At 35.8% G+C, this 27849-nt stretch overlaps 2 protein-coding genes across 2 annotated transcripts; both read right to left on the bottom strand.

The window, feature by feature from the left end:
* LOC126699379 (RING-H2 finger protein ATL39-like) lies at positions 1 to 27321 on the bottom strand. Its single transcript, XM_050397137.1, has 2 exons — positions 26944 to 27321; positions 1 to 412 (listed from the first exon to the last, which is right to left on the bottom strand). Exons 1-2 carry the CDS (start codon positions 27271 to 27273, stop codon positions 221 to 223), a joined length of 522 nt encoding a protein of 173 aa, XP_050253094.1. The 5' UTR covers positions 27274 to 27321; the 3' UTR covers positions 1 to 220.
* Positions 15305 to 16320, bottom strand: LOC126699377 (E3 ubiquitin-protein ligase RHA1B-like). Its single transcript, XM_050397135.1, has one exon. The coding sequence runs from the start codon at positions 16062 to 16064 to the stop codon at positions 15513 to 15515; it is 552 nt and encodes a 183-aa protein (XP_050253092.1). The 5' UTR covers positions 16065 to 16320; the 3' UTR covers positions 15305 to 15512.
* Positions 27322 to 27849: the final 528 nt, after the last annotated feature.

Genomic DNA, 27849 nt, shown 5'->3' with positions numbered 1-27849 from the left:
TAACAAAAATCCTGTGCCTCACTTTTGGAGGAATGTTTACAGCAATTTATTAGATTGCACAAATTAAGGTGGCAATCATGTTTTTTCCTGCCTAAACAGAAACAACAATCCTCCTAAAGAAATGGTAAAGTACCTTGAAAATCTTCTAGGACAAGAAGATACATGCAATTACTGCTTTGTAGTTTAGAATCAAAATCAAAATGTAATCATATCATAATCTTCACCAAACCAAGTAACTCAACCTCTCCATTCTCCATGGATCGCCTCCCAATCCTGGCTCCATTTTTTGGCTAGGCGATAGCTTGGATCTACACAAAGGACATGTTACCTGGCCCTGACCAATCCAAACATCTAGGCACTCCTTGTGGAACACATGAGAACAATTGCAAAGCTCTCTGACCCCATCACTTGCCTCCACGTTATTCAAGCACGCGACACAGACCAAGCCCTCTGCACTACAGTTGGCTCCTCTTCTTTTGAGCAAGTCACTACATTCTGTTATTGGAAGTTGCTTCTTGATTGATTCATCTATGAGGTGGAAAGGGAGAGGTACCAATGAAGCAGTTGGTCAGTTCTCTGGCTGATAATCAGCATGGTTTCGAGGTCTAAAGGATAAGAATTTCCATAGTTGAAGCAGGTATGAGAGTAGCAATATGAGAATGTGTTTTACAAGGCCTGGCAAAAGGTTTAGAGAGGTTGATGTTGTAAGGTTTGGAAATTTAGTGCTACTCTGCAACCCCATGAAGCAAAGAATTGAGGCAAAAATGAACGACAAGTAGTGTGGCCTGTGACTTACCAAAAATGAAAAGAGTACCTACGGCCCTGGGCCCTGGCTATCTAAAATAGGAAAACGAGTACGACTTTTGAATGTTTGGACTTTGGACTTTTGACAATCCCATTGCATACGCAAGGTGGTAAAAAAAAAATTTTAAGAACAAATAAAATAATCCAACTGTTCATATGGTAGATTATGAATAGTGGAGAAAAAAAATGGTGTGTTTGTATATATGAAAATGACAAACAATCCGTCATAATTTGATATATAAGATAATTGTGGCAAAAGTTATAGTAATTTATATGGTATTAAAATTTAGAATTACTCCCGATAAAAATTTAGATTTTATGTAGTACAGTGTTTTTTATTTATTTATTTATTTTTTTTGATTATCTTATCTTGTCATGACGTGGACCTATATGGTACTAGTCCTTCTATAGTTTCTTACCCAAATAACTCACCTCTTTAGTTTCTTATCTAATTCACAAACTTACAAGTTAAAACTGCAAACACTGTTTGCTCTATCTGATCCCTCGTCCCACCAACGAAAAAAAATTTAGAATCACAACTTTTTCTAGCACAATTTTGTCACAATTCTAATGTTATAATCTTACGGGCTATAAGTGATGAAAAATAAAATGATAAGTTTATGTAAGAGTAATATGCATCAATTACAGTAAGTCATGCCAAAATTATGACAAATTAAATCGTTCCAAAAAGAAGAAGTTATGATTTTGGAACAACTCTCCATGATCAAATCGTTTATAGTACTCCTTCGATTGCATCATCAAGATTAACTTCAAGTTTTGAAGACAAATCTCACTTTGAAAAATCCGATTACTGTAAAGCTTGATAAATAGAGCTAATCCTTCTGGTGAAGTATGTGAGTTAGGCATCCCATATTTTTTGTTCGTTTATTTTGCTGAACAATGAGACAAAAAATTATCCACGGTATTACCAAAATATTTTGGTATTTTCCATATTTAAGTTTTACACAAATATATTTATGTATAGGAATTATATGTAGATACTTTGTTGGACATGAATCTTGTGTATGTATACTTTGTGAGACATGGAGTTTAAAGATATATGAGAAATATGTGTGGGTATTTTGTGAGGAATGTGTTTGTAAAATATATGGAAATGTGAGATAGATAATATGAAGGTTAAATATAGTAAATACATGAGATTATAACTGCTGCTGGAGTGGTTTTTTGTGTTATGTCATGGGTTATGTTGCTTTCCAAAAAGGGAGATTTTGTATGAGAAATAAAGAATGAGATGGAGATGTGTTTTTTGGGGCAGCAAAATGATGAAGTTTCAGAATATTTAAGTGTGGGAGAGATGGATAGTAATGGATAATGGTGTGTTGTAATATGTGTATTGTGTTGTTATTTATGAAGAGAGATTTTGTAAGAGAGATGAAGAAAGATATGGAGATCTTTAAAGATATGGCAGAAAAATGAAGGGAGTTTCAGAATATTGAAGATGAGAGAGGGATGGATTCCCCCTTTAGTGTATAGTTTGGTCCTCTTTATATAGAACCAAACATGTAACTAAATTAGAACTAGTTGAAGGGAAATTTAGCAAATAAGGAAAAATCTTTGACAAAGTAAGTGGTTTCATTAGTGGGATTTTATTTTTCAGCTAAAAGAAGAAAGTTAGAGATTTAATGCTGTTGTTACAGCTGTTTACAGTTGTCAAATGATGTTATCTAAATGAAATCTTTTGCTTGGAGGAAAAATATTTGGCATTAAATTCATGGTTTGACTAAAAATGGCAAGATAATGTTTATGAGATCCTTCTATTTTTGGTACCATAGCTAGAGCCACTGCAACAGCTCCAACACATTCTGCACTTCTGCTGGAGCTGTTTGCAGCTTCTACTGGAACTGTTGTTAGTATTTTTGGCTAAGTTTTCTCTTTTAGAAAAATTATATGCTTAGTCCACATATAATTTTGGTAAGTAATAGACTAGTTGGTTGATATTTGATGAAGTTTTAGAAATGTGATTATGGTCTTTTTGTATTTTAACCAAATCTTGGAGAGTAAGGAGAGCATTTTAATGCTAGATATGAGATATTAATATATATTTAGCCATGTGCTTGGAATTGATTTAGATGATAATAATATAATTTATATGAAATACTATAAATATATTTTTAAACTTATATTATATGATGGACATTAATTTTTATGTAAAGAGCATGGGGAGTTTTATCATTTTGAGTGTTATGTGATATGAGAGGCTTACCAAATATTACCTATTGCACATTGACCCGTCAGAGTTCAGGGAATTGGGGAAGACATGCCAAACAACAAGCTTTCCTTTATCAACTTTGAACCACTAGAGCTTTACTAAACATACTTCTTAGCCCTCCAAACCACGACTCCCAAGATTCTCCCGATGAGACTCATAAGCTTGGATCATGAGCCAAAAAATGAGATGATGTGTTATGAGCTTGAACCATGGGCTTTGACGCCATTTTGTGTAAATATGAGATGATATTTGATGAAGTTTTAGAAATGTGATTATGGTCTTTTTGTATTTTAACAAAATCTTGGAGAGTAAGGAGAGCATTTTAATGCTAGATATGAGATATTAATATATATTTAGCCATGTGCTTGGAATTGATTTAGATGATAATACTATAATTTATATGAAATACTATAATTGTATTTTTAAATTTATATTATATGATGGACATTAATTTTTATGTAAAGAACATGGGGAGTTTTATCATTTTGAGTGTTATGTGATATGAAAGGCTTACCAAATGTTACCTATTCCACACTGACCCGTCAGAGTTCAGGGAATTGGGGAAGACATGCTAAGCAACATGCTTTCCTTTATCAACTTTGAATCACTGGAGCTTTACTAAACATACTTCTTGGCCCTCCAAACCACGACTCCCAAGATTCCCCTGATGAGACTCATGTGCTTGGATCATGAGCCAAAAAATGAGATGATGTGTTATGAGCTTGAACCATGGGCTTTGATGCCCTTTTGTGTAAATATGGGCTTTTTTGGGCTTTAGAAGAGGTTTTCCCAAAATCCATGATAGTGTTGACGTGATGCGGGTAGCCAATGAAATGAAGCCATGTGGTATGAAAAATTTGTCCTCAGCAAATATTAAGTTAAAGTGAACATTTAATTATTCTCAAATCTAAGGTTATTACAACCACCGTCCTAAATTCCGAATCATCATCATCCATTTCATCATCTATGTAGACATTATGTATCTGTATACTAGAGCTGCAAAAGACATCAAGATACAATTTCACACTCAACTATTAAAGTTATACCACTTAGCAATAATAAAAGAGCATGCTCAAAAAAATTAATCAATTAATATACAAATACAAGCATAACTGATAAAATTATATATATAAAAATATTTTAATAATATTAGGACACAAATTAGTATATTGATCAAACAAATTTAATAACATTATAGCTTAAAAGGCAGCAAAGCCAACATCAAATTCTTCATTTAGAGATGATGAAGCGTTCCTTCATTTTGATTAAAAGTGAACTAAAAACTAAAAACCATTTACTTAAGTTAACATAATTTCATAAAAATAAAATAAAAAGTCATACCATCACAATATGAAAAAAATAAAAACCCTTAAAGCTTCATCAAAAAAAAAAAAAAAAAAAATCCCATAATAAAAACCAAAAATTTATGTTTTTGGTAGGATCGGTAGGATCCCATACGATCCTACACGATCCTACCATTTTTACGATCCTAATGCGAACCTAAACGTTTTGGTGAGGTGGGATCGTAAAATCGTGCGATCCTACAATCCAAATCGCGATTTTGACAACCATGCCAATATCCCATTCATAATAATCTCCAAACTGAAAAGAGTAACCCTGAAATATGGGGACAAAAAATGTCATAAATGGGGCATTTGGTTTGCTGTGATATGCCCTTTATGTGATGCACATTACAATCATGTGACATTAAGGTTTTTGGTTTATTTTATTTTTTTCTAATATTACTATAATTTAAAATTGCAAAATATATATCATTTTAATCTCATCATTTTCTTAAACAATGTAATGTTGAATTATTATATTGAGATTACAAGATTACTATAATGTAATATTAAGGCGTAATGTAATTTCACGGCGAACCAAATGCTCCCTAAAGAGAAGACTTTGTTTATTCTAAAATTTAATTTGGTCAATTGTATTAGTAAAAGTGGCTAATACTTGCATTATTTAAAAGAGAAAAGGTTAATGTATGACTTAAAGGTATTATTTAGTAAACCATTTTAAGAAATTACTTCTGAGAAAATAAATTTTTGATAGTTATTTATATTTTACATAAAAATAATATTAAAATTTTCATAAAATTACTTATTAACAATTGCCTTAAAAAACCGTTATCATAATCTTATTTAAAATTGCTAAATCTAGATCCTAATTGCTGAGCGTAAGCCATGTGAAAACGTTGTCCTGTGCTTTGAAAGTTGTGAAAAAAAAAAAATTTCATGGCAAAACTCAAAAGGATAGAGAACTGTAGCAAAGAATAGAAAAATGGAGGCCACGTTATTAATTATACAGGTGTCAGGAGTTTGGATAAAACTATTCCCAAATAATAAGAGATGATCATCAACACATGTAAAAGCACGATCTTGTAAAAGCACGATCTTGTTTCATCAAAAAAAAAAAGCACGATCTTGTTGAATTGTTCTAAAAAGATTGAAAAGAAGATTACTTTAGGATTTGTCACATGAAGGTCAAAAAAAAAAAAAAAGAGAGAGAGAGAATTTGTAGCTAGAAAAAGGGTCCTCTTTGCATCTCTCCTCTTTAGTCGATCGGTTGTTACTTTTCCAATTAAAAAGATTTAAGGGTAAATTATAAAGTTAGTCCTTATCTTTTACATCATTTATTAATTTGGTCCCTAATTTTTTAATTGTGTCAATTTGATCCCTAACCTTTTTAGTGTTATGTTAATTTGGTCCTTATCGTTATCTTTTAGATAAAAAAAATCTAATGTGTAATAAAAAGTGATTTTTCATGCCACAACATTGCCAATTGAACCGCCACATCTTATTTGTTGTATGTATGAAAAAAAAAAAAAAAAAAAAAAAAAAAAAAAAAAAAACCCATATTTTTGTATTCACACATGATCAGATTACCCTTCCCTAAAATTTTCTAAAATTTATAAATCCCTAAATCTTTCTTTGTCTATAGTCCACATCTCCATCTCTAATCTCTTCTCCCTCGTCCTCACATTCATACCCCCATTATCTTTCTTGCAACTTGGAATTTTCAGTTGCTTTAGCATTGACCATGAACAGATTCTCCCACTCCCACTGTGAGGAGGATTTCTCATTCCACTCCATCAGCAACAGGGAAAATCCAGAAGATGCACAAGTAATTGGTCCTTGCATCCTCCAAACTTTACTCAAATAATTAAATTGGATTTGTTCAAATTCTACAGAAAGAAATCGATGCACCATATATTTAAAAGAGCAGAAATCTATCAAGACTATGCAATGTCTTCCCAGCTTTCTTCTTTGCTTCTGATGATTGGTATATCACAGATAGCAAACCCAAATGGTCTTTCAGAAAACAATGTCAAAGAACTGTATGGCTTAAATTATGCAAAGAGTAAGCATCCAAAAAGAACAATTTTCAACCTTTTGGCTTATAAGACTCAGAAAAATCAATCTCCATCCTTTAGGCCCAAAAAATAAATTCACACCCAGATTTTCAGCCACGACAGAAGCAAATTCCAATCTCAAAATACCCCTAAAAGAATTCCTCTCTCTTTCATTATGATCAAGAGAAAGAACTTATCTGCTACCTTTTGTAGAGATCCTAGTTATTACTTCTGAGTTTGGTACTTAAAAAAGGGTCCACTGTCCCCACCATTCATAAAATATTATCACCTTTGATTCAGAAAGACAGTTAATTATTTCCCAATATTTTCACCTTCGATTTAATTAAGGTTTTCTTTATTCAAAGTTGCTGGAAGAGAGAACGCACCACCATCCTCGTTGTTTATAGATATTCAGGTTTATGAGCATGAGGATGAGGGAGAAGAGATGAGGAGATGTGTAATAACGAGAGAGAGAGAGAGAGATTTTTAGGAATTTTATAAATTTTAGAAAGTTTTAGGAAAGGTAATCTGACTCAATGTGAAATTTGGGTTTTTTTTTTTAATCTATGTGGCAGTACAATTGGCAATTTATGGCATAGAAAATTATTTTTTATTATTTTGTTTGACATGTCAGATTTTTTTTTTCATCTAAAAGATAACGACAATAATCAAATTGACACGGTATTGAAAAGATTAGAGACCAAATTGACACAATTGAAAGGTTAGGGACCAAATTGACAAATGGTGTAAAGGATAGGGACTAACTTTGTAATTTACCCAAAGATTTAATTATATGTTGATTTTTGGTCTTAATAAAAGTTTTAGCCTTTTCATAAATAATAATAACTAGCATATAATCAATACAAACGCATAGATATATTATACAAATTAAACATAATTTTCATTATAAAAATATAAATTATTAGTCAAATTATTAAAAAAAAATGGCATGTAACACATGCATATATATAAATGTGGGGGAGTATAAAACCGGGAAGTCCATGTCAATGTTTGCACTGGGCCCAAGGCCCAATCCAAGGAAGGCCCACCCCTTGGCCATGGGAAGGATCCTCCTCGGCCATGGGAAGGACCCTCCTTGGCCATAAATGTAGTCGAGGGCAAAGGGAGCAACTCGGTCCTGGTGATGACATTCCGGGTCATTTCGTCGAATAGGAAAAGTACTAAAACGACAAAGAACAAGGGAAAGGCTGCCATTACTGCAATTAAGTACTCTGCACCTGACAGAGCCATGCTTTTCAGCTTTTACAACCATCCCCAACCATTTTGGGTATGGGCTGATGGGACAAGTATCAGCCCTATAAAACTAAACCTACACGTGGACGTTCGGGAGAGGGGAAAAAGCTAGTATAAAAAGAGGAAGAAGCAGTCCAAAAAAGGGGCGGGGATCAGGTCCAAGAACCGGAGCCACCCAGGCCGTGCCGAGGAGAAAGTCTTCTTGGATAAGCTCAGTTCACCTCTGTGCGATCATCATGAACACCATGACTAATGACTGTCCGTTCACCAAGGCCTAGCCTTTTAGCCCACTCTCTACAAATTCATTGTATTGGGCCCGTTGGTCCAAGATCCCACCCACCGTATGGTATTGGGCTGAAAAACGAGACCCTACAATAAATATATTGTTTAATTTTATAATCAAAATATAAATAATTAGTCAATTTTTTCTACAAAAAGCTTACAAACTTATATCACAATGAGGTGGCACTTCAACAAAATAGTAAATGAGTATTGAATTACTTCATTGGTGACATATCAATTTGTAGGACCTATGTAATAAAACTTGTAATATACTAACATAACTATAATATTTCAGGCCTTCTTAAGATTGGGATAAAATATACACCTAACTCACACTTTTTCTTTAATTAAAAAAAAAAAAAAAAAATTACCGCCCAATATTTGGGGGCCTTTTTATGTCAGGGGGCCTTAGGCCATGGCCTAAATGGCCTAGACCTAGGGTCAGCCCTGATCTTGCGAGCTCTGGCTAGATTTGGTGGAGATCAAAAGATTGACATTGAAGAATTCATATAAACAAACATGAACATATAAATTCTATAAATATTTTTGCCATTGATGTAGAGTAACTAGGTATTACACCACCGAATAATACATGGGAATGTAGAAATTCTAAAGTAGGTAGATAAGCATACTAAGCTAACATTGACTATGAAGTGAATAGGAACAATACTTATTCTGTCCACCCAAAAAAAAAAAAAAAAAAAACGAACAAAAAGAAAATTTCCTAAAAACTGATAATAATAATCTCATTAAAGATTGAAGAGTTGTGACTTCAGTGGGTATAATTGTTCTCCGTTTGGAAACCAAGTTCACTAGTATCATCGTAACTCTAGCCCAGTATGATTCTATGTTGCTGACATGATTATTGATTAGGATTCACATAATTTCATCTAGATTATCAAATATTTCATCCTTAAAATAATTCTATAACAACAGGTACTACTGCCCATCATCGGTGTCATCTTTTCAACTTTCAGTGATGGCAACATTACAGGTATTGCTTGTTGATTCTCCTTTCGAATGTTGGGAAATTGCCTCAAATTCCAATTGTGATTGGGAAAGATAATTAGGTTTCCTAGTTGAAGAAGGAAAAATTAATTTGGGTTTCCTTGTTATAGAAAGAAAGACTATTCCTTGGTGTGGGAGGAAGTCTATTCCTTATTAAAGAGTTAATGTATTCCTAGTCCAAGAAGAAATAGACTCCTTGTTAAAGAGATAATGTATTTCTAGTCTAAGAGAAAATACTAAAAGAGTCTTATAAATAGATAATGCTATAAAGAATTTAATGGCTTTGGCCCAAGGGTCTCCCTACGGGGAGAGGGAAAATAGAGTGTGAAACCAAGAGAGAGAAAATGGATTTTCACTTAGGAGGAACGCAAGAGGAAGGAGAGAGTAAGGTATTACCGCCTTCCAGAAGATAGCCAAGGAGGAGATAGTAAAGGGTTGCTGCCTTCGAGGAGATAGCCAAGGAGGAGAGAGAAAAGTGTTGTTGCGTTTGAAAGAGATAATTAGTGTGTGTGTGAGAGAGTAAAAAAAAAAAAAGAGATTTTTCTTTAGCCGTGAGATATACACAAGAATTATTGTAAATGATTTGATAATAGTGAAATTATTCGAAGTTTGTCCTGTGATTTTTTCCCTTCAAGAGAAAGGGTTTTCCATGTAAATATTTGTGTTCTTGTGTGTGATTGCTATTTTGGATTGCTAATATTTGTGATAATATTATTTGATGGACCTAACAAGTAGTATCAAAGCTAAGGTTAGAGTAGAATTGATGGCCAGAGAAGAAGGCAAGGCTTTAGGAATTGAAAATTTTGATGGAACAGACTTTGGATATTGGAGGATGCAGATTAAAGATTATCTCTATGGGAAGAAGTGGCATTTGCCTCTTTTAGGGAGGAAACCTAATACTATGAAGGATGAAGAATAGAACCTTCTTGATAGACAAGTATTAGGAATTATTCGATTAACTCTATAAAGATCAGGTGTGCACAATGCTGTGAAAGAAAAGACCAACAGTGGTATTAGAGCTTGGTTGATTTAGTGGATGACTCTTTGTGTGAATTAAGATGGAAGAGAAGAGATTGTTTTGATTAAGGTGAAGCTATTCCAAGAGGAAAAGAGGACTACTTGATTAAGGTAGGGGCTATCCCAAGAGGAAAGAAGAGAGTTGAGGACAATTGATGGAATTTGATTCAAGGTGGAGATTGTTGGGAAATTGCCTCAAATTCCAATTGTGACTGGGAAAGATAATTAGGTTTCCTAGTTGAAGAATAAAAAATTAATTTGGGTTTCCTTGTTATAGAAGGAAAGACTATTCCTTGGTGTGGAAGGAAGTCTATTCCTTATTAAAGAAATAATGTATTCCTAGTCCAAGAGGAAATAGACTCCTTGTTAAAGAGGCAATGTATTTCTAGTTTAAGAGAGAATAACAAAAAAGTCTTATAAATAGACAATGCTACAAAGAATTTAATGGCTTTGGCCCAAGAGTCGTCCCTATGGGGAAAGGGAAAATAGAGCGTGAAACCAAGAGAGAGAAAAGAGATTTTCGCTTGGGAGGAACGCAAGAGGAAAGAGAGAGCAAGGTATTGCTGCCTTCAAGAAGATAGCCAAGGAGGAGATAGTAAAGGGTTGCCGCCTTCGAGGAGATAGCCAAGGAGGAGAGAGTAAAGTGTTGCTGCATTTGAAAGAGATAATTGGTGTGTGTGTGAGAGAGTAAAGAAATAAGATAGATTTTTCTTTAGCCGTGGGACATATACAAGAATTATTGTAATTGATTTGATAATACTGAAATTATTTGGAGTTTGTCCCGTGGTTTTTTCCCTTCAAGAGAAAGGGTTTTCCACATAAATATTTGTGTTCTTGTGTGTGACTGCTATTTTGGATTGCTAATATTTGTGATAATATTATTTGGGACCCCACAATGAACCCTTATTATATGGCTTTATACCCTCAATAGTAGTGGTATGTGATATCTAATTTATTTTTATGTTGGATACTGGTTTCTTCTTTAAACTTCTTATGTATAATTTAATAAGGTTCCAATTTTTTTTTTTTTTCTTTTTTAGATACAATTATATTTTAATTAACTTTAAGCAAATAGACAAATAAAAGTTTAGCAAAAAGTTTCTGACCTTAGGCTTGTGAAAGAGGTTGGTGCTTTTCATGGATAATTTTGTGTTAATTTGTTATGCATTTTGGGTTTGAACATCTTCAATTATGTCTTTATTTGTAGCTTTGATTATTTAAAAAAGTTATAAAAGAAAAAAAAAGTTCATCAAAAAAAAAAAAAAAAAGAGAAAAAAGGAGTTCACCATCTTGAAATTACAATAGATGGTTTACCTACTTCCTAGAAATGATTTCTTCTTTTAATTTTTTTAGCTTATTTTCTTATGTATAGTTTTTTAAAGTTCCAATTCTTTAGACACAATTATACTTTAATTAACTTTTAACAAGTAAATAAATATCATGGTTTTTAAACCCGGACTGAACCATACGGTTTGACCCAGTTAACTGTGACCATCTCATTGTTGCGGTTCTTTTAACCCTAAGAACCACTCCATATGAAAAAAACACAGAACCACTCGAACCGCGATCGGACTGTACGGTTCTAAGAACCGTGGCCGGTTTTTATTTTTTGCATGATTCCTTTTTTTGGGCAAAGTTTACTTATTGAACTTTCAGTAGTACTTTGGGTTTTTTCAAATCTGGAACCCAAAAAAAAAAAAAAAAAAAAAATGAAAAACAAAGAAGAAGAAGAAAGCAAAAATGAAAAAAACCAACCCTCACAGCAGGCAGCTTTCATCATGCCGTAGGTCACCTGAACAAACCTCTTCTTCTTACTCTCCTTCTTTGTTTTGTCCACACCTCAAGATGACTAACTTCTCTTTTGCTTATTTTTTTGCTTTCCTTTGTACTAATTTTTAGTTGGCGAAAATACCATTTTAGGGTCACAGTCAATTTGGTCCCTACATTTTGGTAACAATCAATTTAGTCCATAGTATTTTCAATTTGCAATCAATTTAGTCCTTACCGTTAACTTAATAACAAAAAATGCATATGTGGCTAATGATGTGTACAGTTGGCATATTTGATACTTAGGTGGCGAATAAATTAATAAAAATAATGTTTAATAAATATTTAAAATGCAACGTTGGCATTTTCCCAATTTTAATAGAAATAAAAATAAATTATATTTTAATTTCATGATTCTAAAGGTGGAAAACAAAATTAGGAATCTCAGATTTTCTTCGATTTTCATGGCTCCCAAACACAAAATCACCTTCTTTATTTTTCTATCATAAATCCTTGAATTCATGAATATATTCCACAACATCTCACCTCTATGCAATTGAGAAACATCCTGATTAGAAATAACCAATAAGAAATTGAAATTTTAGAATACAAAAAATTCAACAAATTATTCCTAGCAAACTTTCTCGATAACCAAACAGAAACCAACAAAGAAAAAGAAAAAGAACAAGAACAAACCCAGATGGAAACCCTCTCATTTCGGGTTGGTATCTTTGTGTTGAGTCCAATCTTGTGGCTTTGATGGGGACAAGTCTAGCTAAATTTGTTTACAAAAAACCCAGATAATCTGGTGGCCAATATCCCTTAGAAACCTCAAAAAACCAAATCAAAACACCAAACCCTGGGAATCTAAAATCAACCTCAAAACCCCATTTTCTAAACCCTAACAACCAAAAGAAAATCCATTACAAAGGAAACAAACTTGATCATCGGGTGGTTGCGATGAGATCTCTGTTCAGCGATGGGATTTGATGGCTGGTGACAGCGCAAGGCAGGAATGGCGGCGACGCAAGTTAGGAACAGTGACAACGGCGCAAGGCAGAACCCAAAACCCAGAACCCGCAACCCTAAGCTCTTGCTATATCTCTCTTTAATCTGGTAACCTTGGCTCTAGCTAGCGTGTGGGGTTTTCTAGTCTCAAAATTGGTTTGGGGATATTAGAGGGTGGGTCTGTTGGCTTTAGTCTTGGTTGTTTACATTTGTAATTGAGATTGTGAGGGATAAACTACGGGTTTAAAGGTGGTCTTAAATGAAATGGGTCTGTGTTGATGTACTAATATGATATTTGTATTTTCGTATTTGGTTGCCAAAAAAGTACAATAAGATGCAAAGAAAATCTGAGATTTCTATTTTTATTTTTCATCTTTAAAAATGTGAAATCAAAATTAAAATTATTTTTATTAAAATTGGGGGAAAATGCCAATGTGGAATTTTAAAATATTTATTAAAAATTATTTTCATTAATTTATTTGCCACATTAGTATCAAATGTGCTAATTGTAGGCACCATTAGCCACGTAAGCATTTTCCGTTAGTAGTTAACGGTAGGGACCAAATTGACTACAAGTTAAAAATAACAGAAACCAAATTGACTGTTATCAAAATGTAAGAACCAAATTGACCGTCACTCCAAAATGTAAGTACCAAGTGTTTTCACCTTTTTAGTTTTATGAACCCAAGATTGTGACTGCATTGGAAATGAAAAAAAGATAGTGGAAAATTGAATGGGGGCAGTTGAAAGTGTCATACCATATATCATTTCAATTTTGAATCCTTCCCCACAACAAATTCTTGTCCTTTTTTCATTTTTTTTTTTTCATTATTTTTAGGTTCATGTTATAATTATAATATTCTAAAAAATGTAGGTGTTATTATTATTATTGAGGAGTAGAGATTTGAGTTTGATATTGATATATTAGTTGAAATATCTTTAAAAATTATATGGATTTTGACTAATAATATATAAAGAAATATATGTCTTTATATTTAATTGGATAATTTTAGTTAGTTTTTTTATATGTACTAATTTAATATATTTATTTATATTTTAAATTAATTATAATGTTATCACGGTTCAATCTCAGACTAATTTCAAAAAATTTGAATATCTCTCTTTTACAGTTCATTGAATAATTCGAGTTTGAAAACCATGACAAATATTCCCTCCGTTCCAAATTGTTTGACCTGTATTCCATTTTTGGGATATCCCAAAATTATGTTTTATTTGAAAAGTCAAACACCATTAATTCATAAACATTCCCTTTATGCCCTTAATTTATTTGTGAGAGCATTTTTTCAATTAAAAAAAATTAAAAAACTAAATTTTGAAATCCACTATACATGCATCTTTATTCAAATTTAAAAATTAAAAAAAAAAAAAAAAAAAAAACTTCAACAATGAAAAACAAATTTGTTTAAGGGTAATTTAGGAAATTTCTAACTTTTTTCAAAGAAATAAGGTAGTTAATGATGTTTCCCTAAATAATTAGGTTTTTCTAACTAGGCTAAATAATTTGGGATGGAGAGAGTATAAGTTTAGCGAAAAAACTTTTCCACCTTTAGCTTCTATAGAGGTTGTGGCTTTTCATGGGTAATTTTGTTGTACTTTCTGGATTTGAACTTTGAACATCTTCAATCATATTGTATTGCAACTCAATTATTGGGAAATTGTTTTTTTTTTTAAAATAGGCTATTTTAGTTTCAAACCAGCTGCATAAGAATGCATCTTATTCAACTGTCGCACAGTCATAGGCTATAAACAGTGAGGCAATAATACAATCTTAATCCATTTGACTCATTGACTTTGTCTTCCTTGTTGGTCCATTTTGCGTTTTTGGTTGGATCTCATGGCACTATTCACAACCCAGCCAAACATGTTAAATGCAGATTTTTAAGTAAATATTGGGTCCTACGACACTATTTTTAATTTAAAAATTATTTTGCTACAGTATTTTCAGCAATAAATTTTTAATTTTTAGCAAATTAAGCGGTATCCAAAGATACCCTTAACCTTCAAGCAATTAGTTGCCGACAACTTCTTTTCAGAAAAGACCAAATCATGAAATTTTATATGATACTTTATTTTATTCAGAAAAAAAAAAAAAATGCAATCTGTCCCAAAATAAACAAACAATCAATTATAAATAAAGTAAGATAAATAATCCAATTTATTGCACTTAAGAGTGACATTTTCAATTAGCTTTGTTAATTGTTAATTATCGAAGTCGTGAAAGCAACTTGGATTATTTTAGACTTGTTTTTGCTGTTGGAAGGTCGAACATTTTTTCCCAGGGAGGTAGGCCAACTTGGATTATTTTTTAGTTGAAATGATCAAATTTCAGATAAATAGTTTTCAAGGGTCCTTGAAACTAAAAACAACTTTAAGATAAGATAATGATGAAGCCAGACTTTGTTTTCTTTCAAGGGAGGTCAATTAGTGATATGTATTATTAAATTACAACAGGGAGGAGGGAGTTTTTGAAAGCCAAATAAGGAGACTATGCATGGCTCCCTTGCCTCTCCTCCCCTCTACAGATAAGGTAAGAGTTTAGAGCTTAAAATAAAAAATAAAAAACAAAAAACTTTACAATTCAACATTCATATACTTGATAGATCCAGAACTTTATCCAGCCTAAAAGGAAAGAACAATACCCCACAAGAAGTAGGGATGTTTAGGAAATGGCCTTAAAGTACCTTGATAATCTTCTATGACAAGACTTTCAAGTTTCAACTGCTGCATATAACATAGTATTGCTTGGTAGTTTAGACATCAAAATCAGAAAGTAACCATATCATAATCCTCACCAAACAAGTAACTCAACCTCTCCAATCTCCATGGATCCCCTCCCAACTCTGGCTCCTCTCTTTGGCTAGGTGATAGCTTGGATCTACACAAAGGACATGTTACCTGGCCCTGACCAATCCAAACATCTAGGCACTCCTTGTGGAACACATGAGAACAATTGCAAAGCTCTCTAACCCCATCACTTGCCTCCATGTTATTCAAGCACACAACACAGACCAAGTCCTCAGCACTACAAGCTCCTCTTCTTTTGAGCAAGTCACCATATTCTGTTATTGGAAGTTGCTTCTTGATTGATTCATCTATGAGGTGGAAAGGGACAGAGACCAACGAAGGAGATGGCCGATCCTCGGGCTGATAATCATCATGATTTCGATGTCTAAAGGATAAGAATTTCCAAAGCTGAGGCAGGTACGAGAGTAGCAATATGAGAATGTCTTTTATAAGGCCTAGCAAAAGGTTTTGAGAGGTTAATGTAGTAAGCTTTGGAAGTTTAGTGCAAACATTTACACAAGACAAACCCATGAAGCAAGGCAAAAATGAACGACAATCAGTGTGGGTTGCTGCTGAATGATTTAAATTGAAATTGAAATTGATAGAGAAGCGTCTTAAATGGGGTTACTTGGAAAGTCTTTTGGCAAGAAAACAGGTAGTATTTGATTTAACAATAGGAAAAAAGAAGAGTACATATATACAATAGCCAAGTTTATATATATATAAAGAGAGAGAGAGAGAGAGAGAGAGAGACCACTAAGCTGTTTAGACTTTGGACTTGGGACAATCCCATATCCATAAGAATGGCACATGACTTCGTGCAAGGAGTATCCCTCACTGCAGGTCCTATGTATATATCCACAAGGTAGCTAGTAGACTTGTAGTGGAGTCAATGGAAGGACTCAACAGATATGATCTAACATTGTAATATCCTACTATTTTCATTTTAAATGAAACAAAATTAATCATGGTACCTAAACATCATAAAATTCACAAAATTATTCTTTAAATATACATGTATAAGGATGTTATTTTGAATGGAAATTGTTAATTTAAGATTCAAACTTAACATATGATCTAACATTGTAATACCTTACTATTTTGAGTAAGACTTAGGTATAATATTTAGGTACTGTTTCTTAAGTTCCTTTCTTAAGATTCTACTATGATAATTTTTTTCTCATGGAATGAAAGTGTATGTTTTAATTAAATAGTCATATGATTGAATCTTAAAAGGAGAATCTAAGGAATAACACCTAAAAAACTGTATATAAGTTTTGTCCTATTTTTATTTAAATGAAATAAAATTAATCATGGTACTTAAACACTATAAAATTCACAAAATTATTCTTTAAATACACACACACACATATATATATATATATATTGTAGGGACACAAAATCTTCAGCGGCCCATCAACGTTGTTGGGCTCGCGCAAGGAAAATCCCTCACAATGATATTTGTAGAGAGTGGGCTTAACAAAAGGCCAGCGTTGGGTCGAGGGGCGGCATCTCGGGCCGGACTACAGGCATACCGACATGAGGAAGAGCTTCGGGCTGGATATTCAGGCCCTTCAATCTTGTATCTAGGAGGATTTGGCTCCTCGGATATGATCCGAGGCGTGAGGGCGCTGTTCCCGGTCACCCATCGGTGGGATTTTAGGTGATGTCCGGCGTGTCTTATCCAGACCCTCACTTTCATCAGGTCTTTCTCCAGAAGCCAGATGGGAGTCCCCTCTTTGGTCACATAACATTCTCTTTTATACTAGCCTACGTTAGTTGTCCTTCGTCCACGTGTAGGGTCGATCTTTCCGGGACAGATATCTGTCCCATCAGTCTAGTCCCAAATTTGCTGTAGATGATCCATAAAGCCTAAGATCCCGGCTTTGTTAGGGGCAGTGTTATGTCAAGGAAGGGTATTAAGGACTATTTCCATGAGATATTTTCTGACCTCTCAAGCTCGCCTGTATCCCATTTTCGTCAGTGGGGTCCTGGGCTTTCCGAGGACGGAGTGGTCCTCGGACGTGTCTTTTGGCCATATCGAGCTCACTACTTTCGGGCTTGGGACCTGGCCTCCTTTAGTTTGGGGGCCTGTGGATTCCCTATAAGTGAGCGAGCCGGGCCCGTAGATTCTTGGGCCCCCACAATAGCCCCTCGAAACCCTGCTGTCCAACGTCCTGGTTGGAGAGGTGGGTTTCGGTAATTCCGAGCCTTAACTGCGGCTCATTTAATTTCGGCCCTTGATCAACGTTGGTGACTCTTCACCTCCCCGAGGAATGCGCCGGTCTACGAGTCGTTTTTCCTATATTTACGTACGCTGCCGTTATGCCGCGTGGTTATCCGCAACGTGCCTTTAATCCCTTGCCATTTACGAGACCTTCCAGATGTAACGGTTACTGATGGTGTGGGAGAACGAAGCGACGCGTCGTACTCTGGATTTCCTTGAGGGTCCGAATGTGTCACATACCCTCTTCTTCGTCCTCTATATAAAGAGAGAAAACAGGGGGTGACCTTTTCATATCAGAATCCCTCACGTTCTTCCCAGAGTCCATTTCCTCCTTCTGGTTGCTCCCTCTTCTATAATACTTATTTCTCAGTAATCCACCATGAACAAATCCTTCTTTTCCCAGAAACGCCATATCCCAACAAAACTCGAGATGGCTCGGTCTGGGCAAGGATGGCGGAGGCTTAAGACTGGCTTCCCTATTCTTTTAGCCAAAATCCGAAGCAGGGACTCGTCACACCCCAGTTCTGGTGTGACTGAGTCGAAAACTTCCCTTGTCATCTCCATCTGCTCTCTCACGAGCATACCTAATAAGGCTCCCCTTCTCCCTCTTTTGCTCCTTTTATTTTCTTTTCATTGCTTCACTCTTCTTCTCCTCCTTCCCGCTCATATCCTCCATTTTCTTTTGCCCTTGCATTCTTCAGTAACAAGAGCTTGCTGAAGTGCTTCCATGTGTTCCAATTCTTCTTCCTTCTCCTTCATTATTTTTGTATAAGGATCTTCCCCTGATAGGAGCAGTACCGAGGCATAGATTTCAGAAAGACTTTGAAGACGAATGCAGAAGGCACCTGATGGTTTACTTATTTGTATTACGGATATTGTTACTGTTTTAACAGTAAAAATTTTTTTATATAGGCTTGTTTGAGCCCTTCTTTGTACGTTGTAACAAATTTTCATAGTAATAAAAGTTAGTGTTACTCTATTTCTTATGTCTTATTTGTATATTTTAACAAGTGTGAAAGCGCTGCTCGGCATAATAGTATAGCATTTCAATCTATAATAACTAAGGCCAAAGCAATCCTTGATAAAAAGATGCCACGATAACTTTAAAGAGATTACTATTCATCATAACAATCCAACCAGCGAAGAATGAGACTTATCTTAAAGTTAGCAGTGATGGGTGTTGAATGCTCGATAAAGTGTGAGAGGTATTTTTCCGAGGACATGTTACCCCTCGGATGAATGGCCCCCTTAGGTTGACGATCATTAGGTTGGCCTGCCATCTTCCTGACATGCGAGCCTTAACCTTTTCCAGTGTTTAAACCGAGAAATTTCTTCATTCGGGCAGTCGATTTCCCGCGAAGCCTGAGTCCGAGGACTTTGCAAGACCTGGGTTTTGTCCATGACTTATGCGTTTTATCTTATGTGCTTGATTTTTCCCTTTGGCTTGAGTCCGATACTTGTGTCTTTATCGGTACTTGGTTTTCCCTTTTAGCTTGAGTCCGAGGACCATGCAAGCCTCAGATTCTGTCCGAGACCAATGTCTGCATCAGCACTTGGTTTTCCCTTTTAGCTTGAGTCCGAGGACCATGCAAGCCTTAGGTTCTGTCCGAGACCAATGTCTGCATCAGCACTTGGTTTTCCCTTTTAGCTTGAGTCCGAGGACCATGCAAGCCTTAGGTTCTGTCCGAGACCAATGTCTGCATCAGTACTTGGTTTTCCCTTTTAGCTTGAGTCCGGGGACCATGCAAGCCTTAGGTTCTGTCCGAGACCAATGTCTGCATCAGCACTTGGTTTTCCCTTTTAGCTTGAGTCCGAGGACCATGCAAGCCTTAGGTTCTGTCCGAGACCAATGTCTGCATCAGCACTTGGTTTTCCCTTTTAGCTTGAGTCCGAGGACCATGCAAGCCTTAGGTTCTGTCCGAGACCAATGTCTGCATCAGTACTTGGTTTTCCCTTTTAGCTTGAGTCCGGGGACCATGCAAGCCTTAGGTTCTGTCCGAGACCAATGTCTGCATCAGTACTTGGTTTTCCCTTTTAGCTTGAGTCCGAGGACCATGCAAGCCTTAGGTTCTGTCCAAGACTTTGAGTTCAGATCTTCCCTTTCATTGAGCATTTCCCGAGGTGCCAAACAGGGTGTCCCTAGGCCTTCACGCCAAGAACCCGCGGATCAAGATACATTTCTGCAAACTCTGGCCACGCAGTACTTCTCTGACGCCCCAGGGATCGAGGCGCGCCTTCACGAGGCTTCTTGAGTCTCTAGACTGCAGTTGACGTTGGAAGTTGAGCCAAAGCCACTTTGTCTGTAGTGTTCCTTGGGACACCGCGTGAGTTGACTGCCATCATCTTGTCTTTTCAAATAAATAGGAGGGAGAGAGGGTTGCTTTATATATACACCCATCCTTTTATTTTTCTCTCATATCACGCTCCCCATATCCGTAGCTCTCCTTTCTTGGCATAACATGTGGAAAGCGAGGGTTGGGAAGAAAGAACCTTCTCCGCCGCAGAAGCGCCGTGTCCTCATGAGGCATATAACAGTAAGGTATGGGCACAGGAAGCACAAGTTCAGAAGAGTACTCCATCTCCACCGAGGGGGAACGGCGTCTCTCCCTCTTTTAGTCAAAATCCGAAGCAGGCTCTGTTCATGCCAGCACTTTGGTATGTCAGAAGAAAGATTCTCCGCCATCAGCGCCTCTGCTTAGCAGCAGGCGAATATTTAGAGAAAGCCCCTCAGTTTCCCACTCCCTGCATCTTTCCTTCAACGGTGCCAGGCTCAAGTTGGGTTTCTTTGGCTGCCCGAGTTATGGGCATGTAGGAGCGCGGGGGAAGAATAAGGTCTCGGAGCTGTAGCCAACCTTTCCTCCGACATACCTCCTCGGCTTTCTCCAGCTTTCTTGTATTTTTCTTTTTCTTGCTTCTGTAGTAAGCTTTGACGTAGGCTGATTCCAGCTTTTCATTGTACTCTGTACTATTTCTTCGTTGTAATAAAAATGGAAATTGACTTACATGTTTTAAGCGTTGATCTATTGGGCAATACCACTTTGTGAACGAATGTGCTCTATGTATGCGTTGTTTTGAAAATATTTGTAACAAAGCTATTTTGAAGTATAATCTAACCAACTCTCATCTACCAGCACTATCAGGTATTACATCGATAATTTGTAATAAATCGAACTTAGGAAACTGACCGAGATATCAGTTGTGTATTCTGTGATGAGCGCATGAATATCGTCCAAGGCTGATGATTTCTAAGCAATCCATCTGAGCAATTGACTGGGACATAGGGGACTCCGATGACGCTTTCTTGTATTCGGTTTCCCCATAGGCTTCGGTCCGAGGACCATGCAAGGCCTTGGTTCTGTCCATTACTTTTAAGATGTCCTCTTTGTACTTGGTTTCCCCACAGGCTTGGGTCCGAGGACCATGCAAGGCCTTGGTTCTGTCCATTACTTATAAGAGTTCTTCGTTGTACTTGGTTTCCCCACAGGCTTGGGTCCGAGGACCATGCAAGGCCTTGGTTCTGTCCATTACTTTTAAGATGTCCTCTTTGTACTTGGTTTCCCCACAGGCTTGGGTCCGAGGACCATGCAAGGCCTTGGTTCTGTCCATTACTTATAAGAGTTCTTCGTTGTACTTGGTTTCCCCACAGGCTTGGGTCCGAGGACCATGCAAGGCCTTGGTTCTGTCCATTACTTTTAAGATGTCCTCTTTGTACTTGGTTTCCCCACAGGCTTGGGTCCGAGGACCATGCAAGGCCTTGGTTCTGTCCATTACTTTTAAGATGTCCTCTTTGTACTTGGTTTCCCCACAGGCTTGGGTCCGAGGACCATGCAAGGCCTTGGTTCTGTCCATTACTTATAAGAGTTCTTCGTTGTTGATAGTCTTTTCTCTATACTGACTTATTCCTTGAAGGTCAGCCCCTAGACCAGAGAGGGAAGAGTTGGCTCGAGGCCGCAAGCCCCTAGAGCTGTCCACTCCGTTGGCAGTGCACGGCGCAGCTCCTAGCGGTGGCTCATGGCGGAGTAACAACCGTACGTCGCCGGGAATGGGAAAAACCCGTGAGCCTCTGTTTGCTGGAGAGCTGACTCGTGCGCCACCCGTGCCAACGCGCAAGCCCTTCCCCACAGACGGCGCCAATTGTAGGGACACAAAATCTTCAGCGGCCCATCAACGTTGTTGGGCTCGCGCAAGGAAAATCCCTCACAATGATATTTGTAGAGAGTGGGCTTAACAAAAGGCCAGCGTTGGGTCGAGGGGCGGCATCTCGGGCCGGACTACAGGCATACCGACATGAGGAAGAGCTTCGGGCTGGATATTCAGGCCCTTCAATCTTGTATCTAGGAGGATTTGGCTCCTCGGATATGATCCGAGGCGTGAGGGCGCTGTTCCCGGTCACCCATCGGTGGGATTTTAGGTGATGTCCGGCGTGTCTTATCCAGACCCTCACTTTCATCAGGTCTTTCTCCAGAAGCCAGATGGGAGTCCCCTCTTTGGTCACATAACATTCTCTTTTATACTAGCCTACGTTAGTTGTCCTTCGTCCACGTGTAGGGTCGATCTTTCCGGGACAGATATCTGTCCCATCAGTCTAGTCCCAAATTTGCTGTAGATGATCCATAAAGCCTAAGATCCCGACTTTGTTAGGGGCAGTGTTATGTCAAGGAAGGGTATTAAGGACTATTTCCATGAGATATTTTCTGACCTCTCAAGCTCGCCTGTATCCCATTTTCGTCAGTGGGGTCCTGGGCTTTCCGAGGACGGAGTGGTCCTCGGACGTGTCTTTTGGCCATATCGAGCTCACTACTTTCGGGCTTGGGACCTGGCCTCCTTTAGTTTGGGGGCCTGTGGATTCCCTATAAGTGAGCGAGCCGGGCCCGTAGATTCTTGGGCCCCCACATATATATATATATAAGAATGTTATTTTGAGTGGAAATTGTTATTTTAAGATTCACTTTCTCATGTTATATGCGTGTGTGTTATGAATGAAAAAAGTTTTAATAAAAGAATTTATAAATCAAAAAACCATTTTCCTATTTTAAAATAAATAAATATATTATATTTACATAAAGAAGGTTATTGTTGTAATATGATATAATAATATATAATATTAGGAGTGGGGAGAAAGTTATAACCCAAATTAGAATTTTATTATACTCTAATTATGTCTTATGTGTATTTTAAATTTTACAATCATTTGGTGCGAAGTGTCTCTATATTTAATTAGACTCTAATTTCATGTCAAGTGTCCTTCTAATTATACTTTATTTGTGTGTCAATTATATTTAAATGTAAATTTATATATCTAAACTTATATATATATATATATATATATATATATCTAGATATAAAATTCAAATATAAAAGACACTTCAATTCACATTGCAACTCAAACCATTGGTGAAAGTCATCACAATAAAAAATAACGATAGGGACACAATAGTTTTCACAATATATAAAGATTTCAAATGAATCCATCGCTAACAATATTTTATTACCTGCTTTTAACAATTAGCCATTTTAAAAAGATATGAAATTATTGCTTAAAAGAGTATGTTGTGTATAGTATAACTTGTCCTACTCTCCCTTAAAAGTTACCATGGTTATTAAGTGGAGTTGTGGTGTGCCTTTGTGTTAGAATCCATTTTCCTTTCCCTTGTCTATGTGTTTGTTTCTCCAAAAAAAAAAAAAAAAAGATATGAAATTTATTGTGAATTATATCATGACTCTTATTTGGTCAACAAATTTGTGTAAAACGGCTAGGACTAGTGAGTCCGTGACTCACAAGTCCCATTTACCACTCTGAGCACTAGTTATTCCTATAGTCATGTGAGCAATGAGTGCCACGTGTTGTGTACACCTGCGCAACACAGCAATTATGACTTTCAAAACAGATCTTACTTTCAAAATTCAATCTGTGTAAAGCATGATAAACAGGACGAATAGATCCATTCATGAAGCAATGAAACCAATCACATTAAAATAAGTTGATTTAGGTGATCAATTTGTCTTGCCTTTACGTAAAAGTCTTCTTCCCCTTTTACGATCACATCATTTATCACAATTTTGGTCATAACTTGTTGAGATGGTCGAGTGTATTTAGCGGACAATCATTTACACATAAACCACTACTCACAATCGATTACGTTAGAGTCGTGACTTAAACGCTGTCCCTAAACTTTCTTTTATATGAAAACTCAATAATTAGATCAAAAAAAAAAAAAAAAGATCAATATATATTCCTCTTATCTTGTCAGATATCATGCCTGCCAAGCACCTCGCAAGCATACAGTCATACTACTTGAGATTAGCCATTAATAGATCCTAGTATGAATCATTAGTTGGCAGCAATGACCTGGTTTCCGTTAGTTGTGGGGCAGCTAAACTTCATGGCATTGTCATGGCCGGGCATGATATCTTTATATCATAAGATTGAGAAATTGATGGGTTAGTTATGGTTAAATGATTAAAGTCCTATTTAAAAAAAAAAAAAAAGTTTTAAGGATTAAATTACAAATTGTACCTGTTAACTTTCATCAAAATTCTGCTCAGTCTTTTAACATCTATAACTTTTACTTAGTAGTCAGTACTGTAATTCTTTCATCTAATTTCGTTACATTGTGCTATTAGACGTCCTTAAAATGATGTTATTTTGATATTTTTGAGTTTCTTAAATTAAAAAAAAAAAAAAAAGAATATCTAAAAATCTAATAAAAAACATATTTTGAAAAAAAAAAAAATTGTAAAATCACAAGCTCTCTCTCTCAGTGTGGGGACCAAAATGTCTTAAAGACCTCTTAGGTGAACTAGATTCATCTAAGTAAAGAGATGTTATGCTCCTTATATGAAGGCCTTAGACTCTAATAGAGACCTTTCAAAACTATAAAGGCGGCAATTTAAAGCCGATAATATCATATCAATCGTAAAGTTAGTTTTTTTTGAGAAGAAAAGGATGGAATTGAAGCATAAGAGGTGATACTTAAACCGTAAACCCCACTAGTTCAAATTTGTCAAAGTATAGCACTTGAGAGTCTAGAATGCAAGTAGTGCATAAATTAAATTGACTAGTGGCAGCTGGCAAGCAGGCCAAATTTATGTAGAGAGAAGTCAATGTGCCACTCTCATTTGATAACATCAAAATTCAGAAGTTTCGTTATCACTACGAATCATCGCCAATGGGGATTGAGGGCATATTAATCTCCGTGACCCATTCTCTCCTAACAATATATTAAGGGAAGTGCATGCAAAGCAAAGTCCATGACGACAAATTTCTTCACCAAACTATTCAATCAACCATACATCCCTAAAGCCTTGAAGACTCTAGTTTTGTTTTTTTGGTTTTTGTTTGTTTAAAACTTGCCACTCGTTTTATGTGATCCCTTTTTCTCTTAACATTTTGAACACCGTCCTTTGGAATAATGTACAAGCAAATTAATTGTTTTCAAGATGTAGAAAAAGATGTCATACTTTTGAGTAATTCTTAGATACTCCCGGAACATAAAGAATGATACTCTCACCTCTCTCATTCATGATAGGGTCCATTCTTTAAATTTATGGTGAGATCTACATCTTGAAGTCTCCCATACGTGCTTTGGGAGTACCTAAGAATTTTCTCATATTCTTTATAGTTGTAAACTGAATTGATATAGATGGTGGCCAGGACTTTTAAAAATGTGTTATTTTGTACCAAAATTATGTAAAGGTGATGATAATTAGGTATGGGCTACTCTTTGTAGATGTATATCCCTCTTGAAGTCTCCCACACAAAAGAAGGGTTGTTATTTTGGAAAGTTTGTCTATCCAAGTAGGTTGTAACACAAGTTTGATTTTATTTTAGTAGTGAAAAAAATTGTTGTTTTATCTTACTTTGGAAGTAGAAGAGATAAAAGGAAAAAAAAAAAAAAAAAAAGTGGAAAATGTATTTGTGTGACTTTGATAGAGCCTAACATTGGGTCAAGCCAATGTTGAGCAAAAGTTTCTTTCTAGTTAATGTTTCACAGATTTATATTGATTACTCAGAAATAAAGTCGACAAAATTTAATGCGAGAGGATGATCTCATTAGATCATTTCACAAGATATTTTCTTTTATTTTCATAGGTAATCGTGTTGATGTTGGGTTTGAATATCTTCCACAAGGTCTTTATTCCTAATTCAATCATGAAAAAAGATTCACCATCTTGAAATTACAATAGATGGTTACCTACTTTTCTGGAAATGGATTTCCTTTTTTGGTGAATCAGTAGCCACAATCTGTATTTTAAACCTTTAAAGTTGAGAATATATCTTTATGAGAAAAATACTATCACGTACTATATATTAGTTCGAAATCGTGACTTTAGGTCACATTTTTTCTGGTTTTCTGTTTATATGTATGTGATAATAAATGTGAAATAAACGGTGCTCTTTTTCTTAGAGGTGATCGGTCTTCGAAACGACCGGATCATGAAATTTTTTATGGTATTTTTATTTTCTTCACCAAAAAGAAATGGAATCCATCTCAAAAGAAATGAAAAAGACAAACTACTACTTTTCTAATATAATAATATAATTAAAATCATACCAGGCGTGATCATTGCGTCATTATTCCAATCTTTTTTTTTTTTCTTATATAATACAGTTTTTGTTTTTTGTTTTATTTGTTTTTTCTAAACAGAAGAGGATGAGGGAGATGGCCATAGTCTGAATTTGCAAAAGAAAACTAGAGTCTTGAGAACATCTATGCATGAAAGCATTCAAATAAGAAATTACATGTTACATAATGAAAGTTTGACATAAATAACAAAAATCCTGTGCCTCACTTTTGGAGGAATGTTTACAGCAATTTATTAGATTGCACAAATTAAGGTGGCAATCATGTTTTTTCCTGCCTAAACAGAAACAACAATCCTCCTAAAGAAATGGTAAAGTACCTTGAAAATCTTTTAGGACAAGAAGATACATGCAATTACTGCTTTGTAGTTTAGAATCAAAATCAAAATGTAATCATATCATAATCTTCACCAAACAAGTAACTCAACCTCTCCATTCTCCATGGATCGCCTCCCAATCCTGGCTCCATTTTTTGGCTAGGCGATAGCTTGGATCTACACAAAGGACATGTTACCTGGCCCTGACCAATCCAAACATCTAGGCACTCCTTGTGGAACACATTAGAACAATTGCAAAGCTCTCTTGACCCCATCACTTGCCTCCATGTTATTCAAGCACACGACACAGACCAAGCCCTCTGCACTACAGTTGGCTCCTCTTCTTTTGAGCAAGTCACCATATTCTGTTATTGGAAGTTGCTTCTTGATTGATTCATCTATGAGGTGGAAAGGGAGAGGTACCAATGAAGGAGATGGTCGATGATCTGGCTGATAATCAGCATGGTTTCGATGTCTAAAGGATAAGAATTTCCAAAGTTGAAGCAGGTATGAGAGTAGCAATATGAGAATGTGTTTTACAAGGCCTGGCAAAAGGTTTAGAGAGGTTGATGTTGTTAGGTTTGGAAATTTAGTGCTACTCTGCAACCCCATGAAGCAAAGAATTGAGGCAAAAATGAAGGACAAGTAGTGTGGCCGGTGACTATTACCTAAAACGAAAAGAGTACCTACGGCCCGGCCTATCTAGAATAGGAAAACTAGTACGACTTTTGAATGTTTGGACTTTGGACTTTTGACAATCCCATTGCATACACAAGGTGGTAAAAAGAAAAATGTTAAAAATCACGTAAAATAGCACAATTATCTACATAGCAGACTGTAAATGGTAAAAAAAAAGTAGGAAATTTATGTGAAAATGACTGACCAAACATTCACAATTTGATATATAAGATAATTTTGACAAAAATTATGATAATTTATATGGTATTAGAATTACTTACGGTAAAATTTGAATTTTACGTAGTATGGAATATCTTATCTTGTCATGACGTGGACCTATATGGTACTCGTCATTTTATAGTTTCTTACCCAACTAACTCACCTCTTTAGTTTCTGATCTAATTCACAAACTTACAAGTTAAAACTTCATACACTGTTTGCTCCATCTCATCCATCGTCCCACCAACAAAAAATTTTAGAATCACAACTTTTTCTAGCACAATTTTGTCA

This window comes from Quercus robur, chromosome 9 (genome assembly GCF_932294415.1).
Source record: "Quercus robur chromosome 9, dhQueRobu3.1, whole genome shotgun sequence".
NCBI classification, from domain to species: Eukaryota; Viridiplantae; Streptophyta; class Magnoliopsida; order Fagales; family Fagaceae; genus Quercus; species Quercus robur.
Note: the sequence above shows the minus strand (reverse complement) of the source record. Positions and strands in the feature narration are given on the sequence as shown.

Bases quoted from the DNA above. Each gene is read 5' to 3' on its own strand.
- LOC126699377 (XM_050397135.1), bottom strand. From the start codon at position 16,064: ATGGGTTTGTCTTGTGTAAATGTTTGCACTAAACTTCCAAAGCTTACT.
- LOC126699379 (XM_050397137.1), bottom strand. From the start codon at position 27,273: ATGGGGTTGCAGAGTAGCACTAAATTTCCAAACCTAACAACATCAACC. The intron at 413-26,943 runs GCAAGTGATGGG...AATAACGTGGAG, and splicing joins TGTGCTTGAATAACATGGAG to GCAAGTGATGGGGTCAGAGA.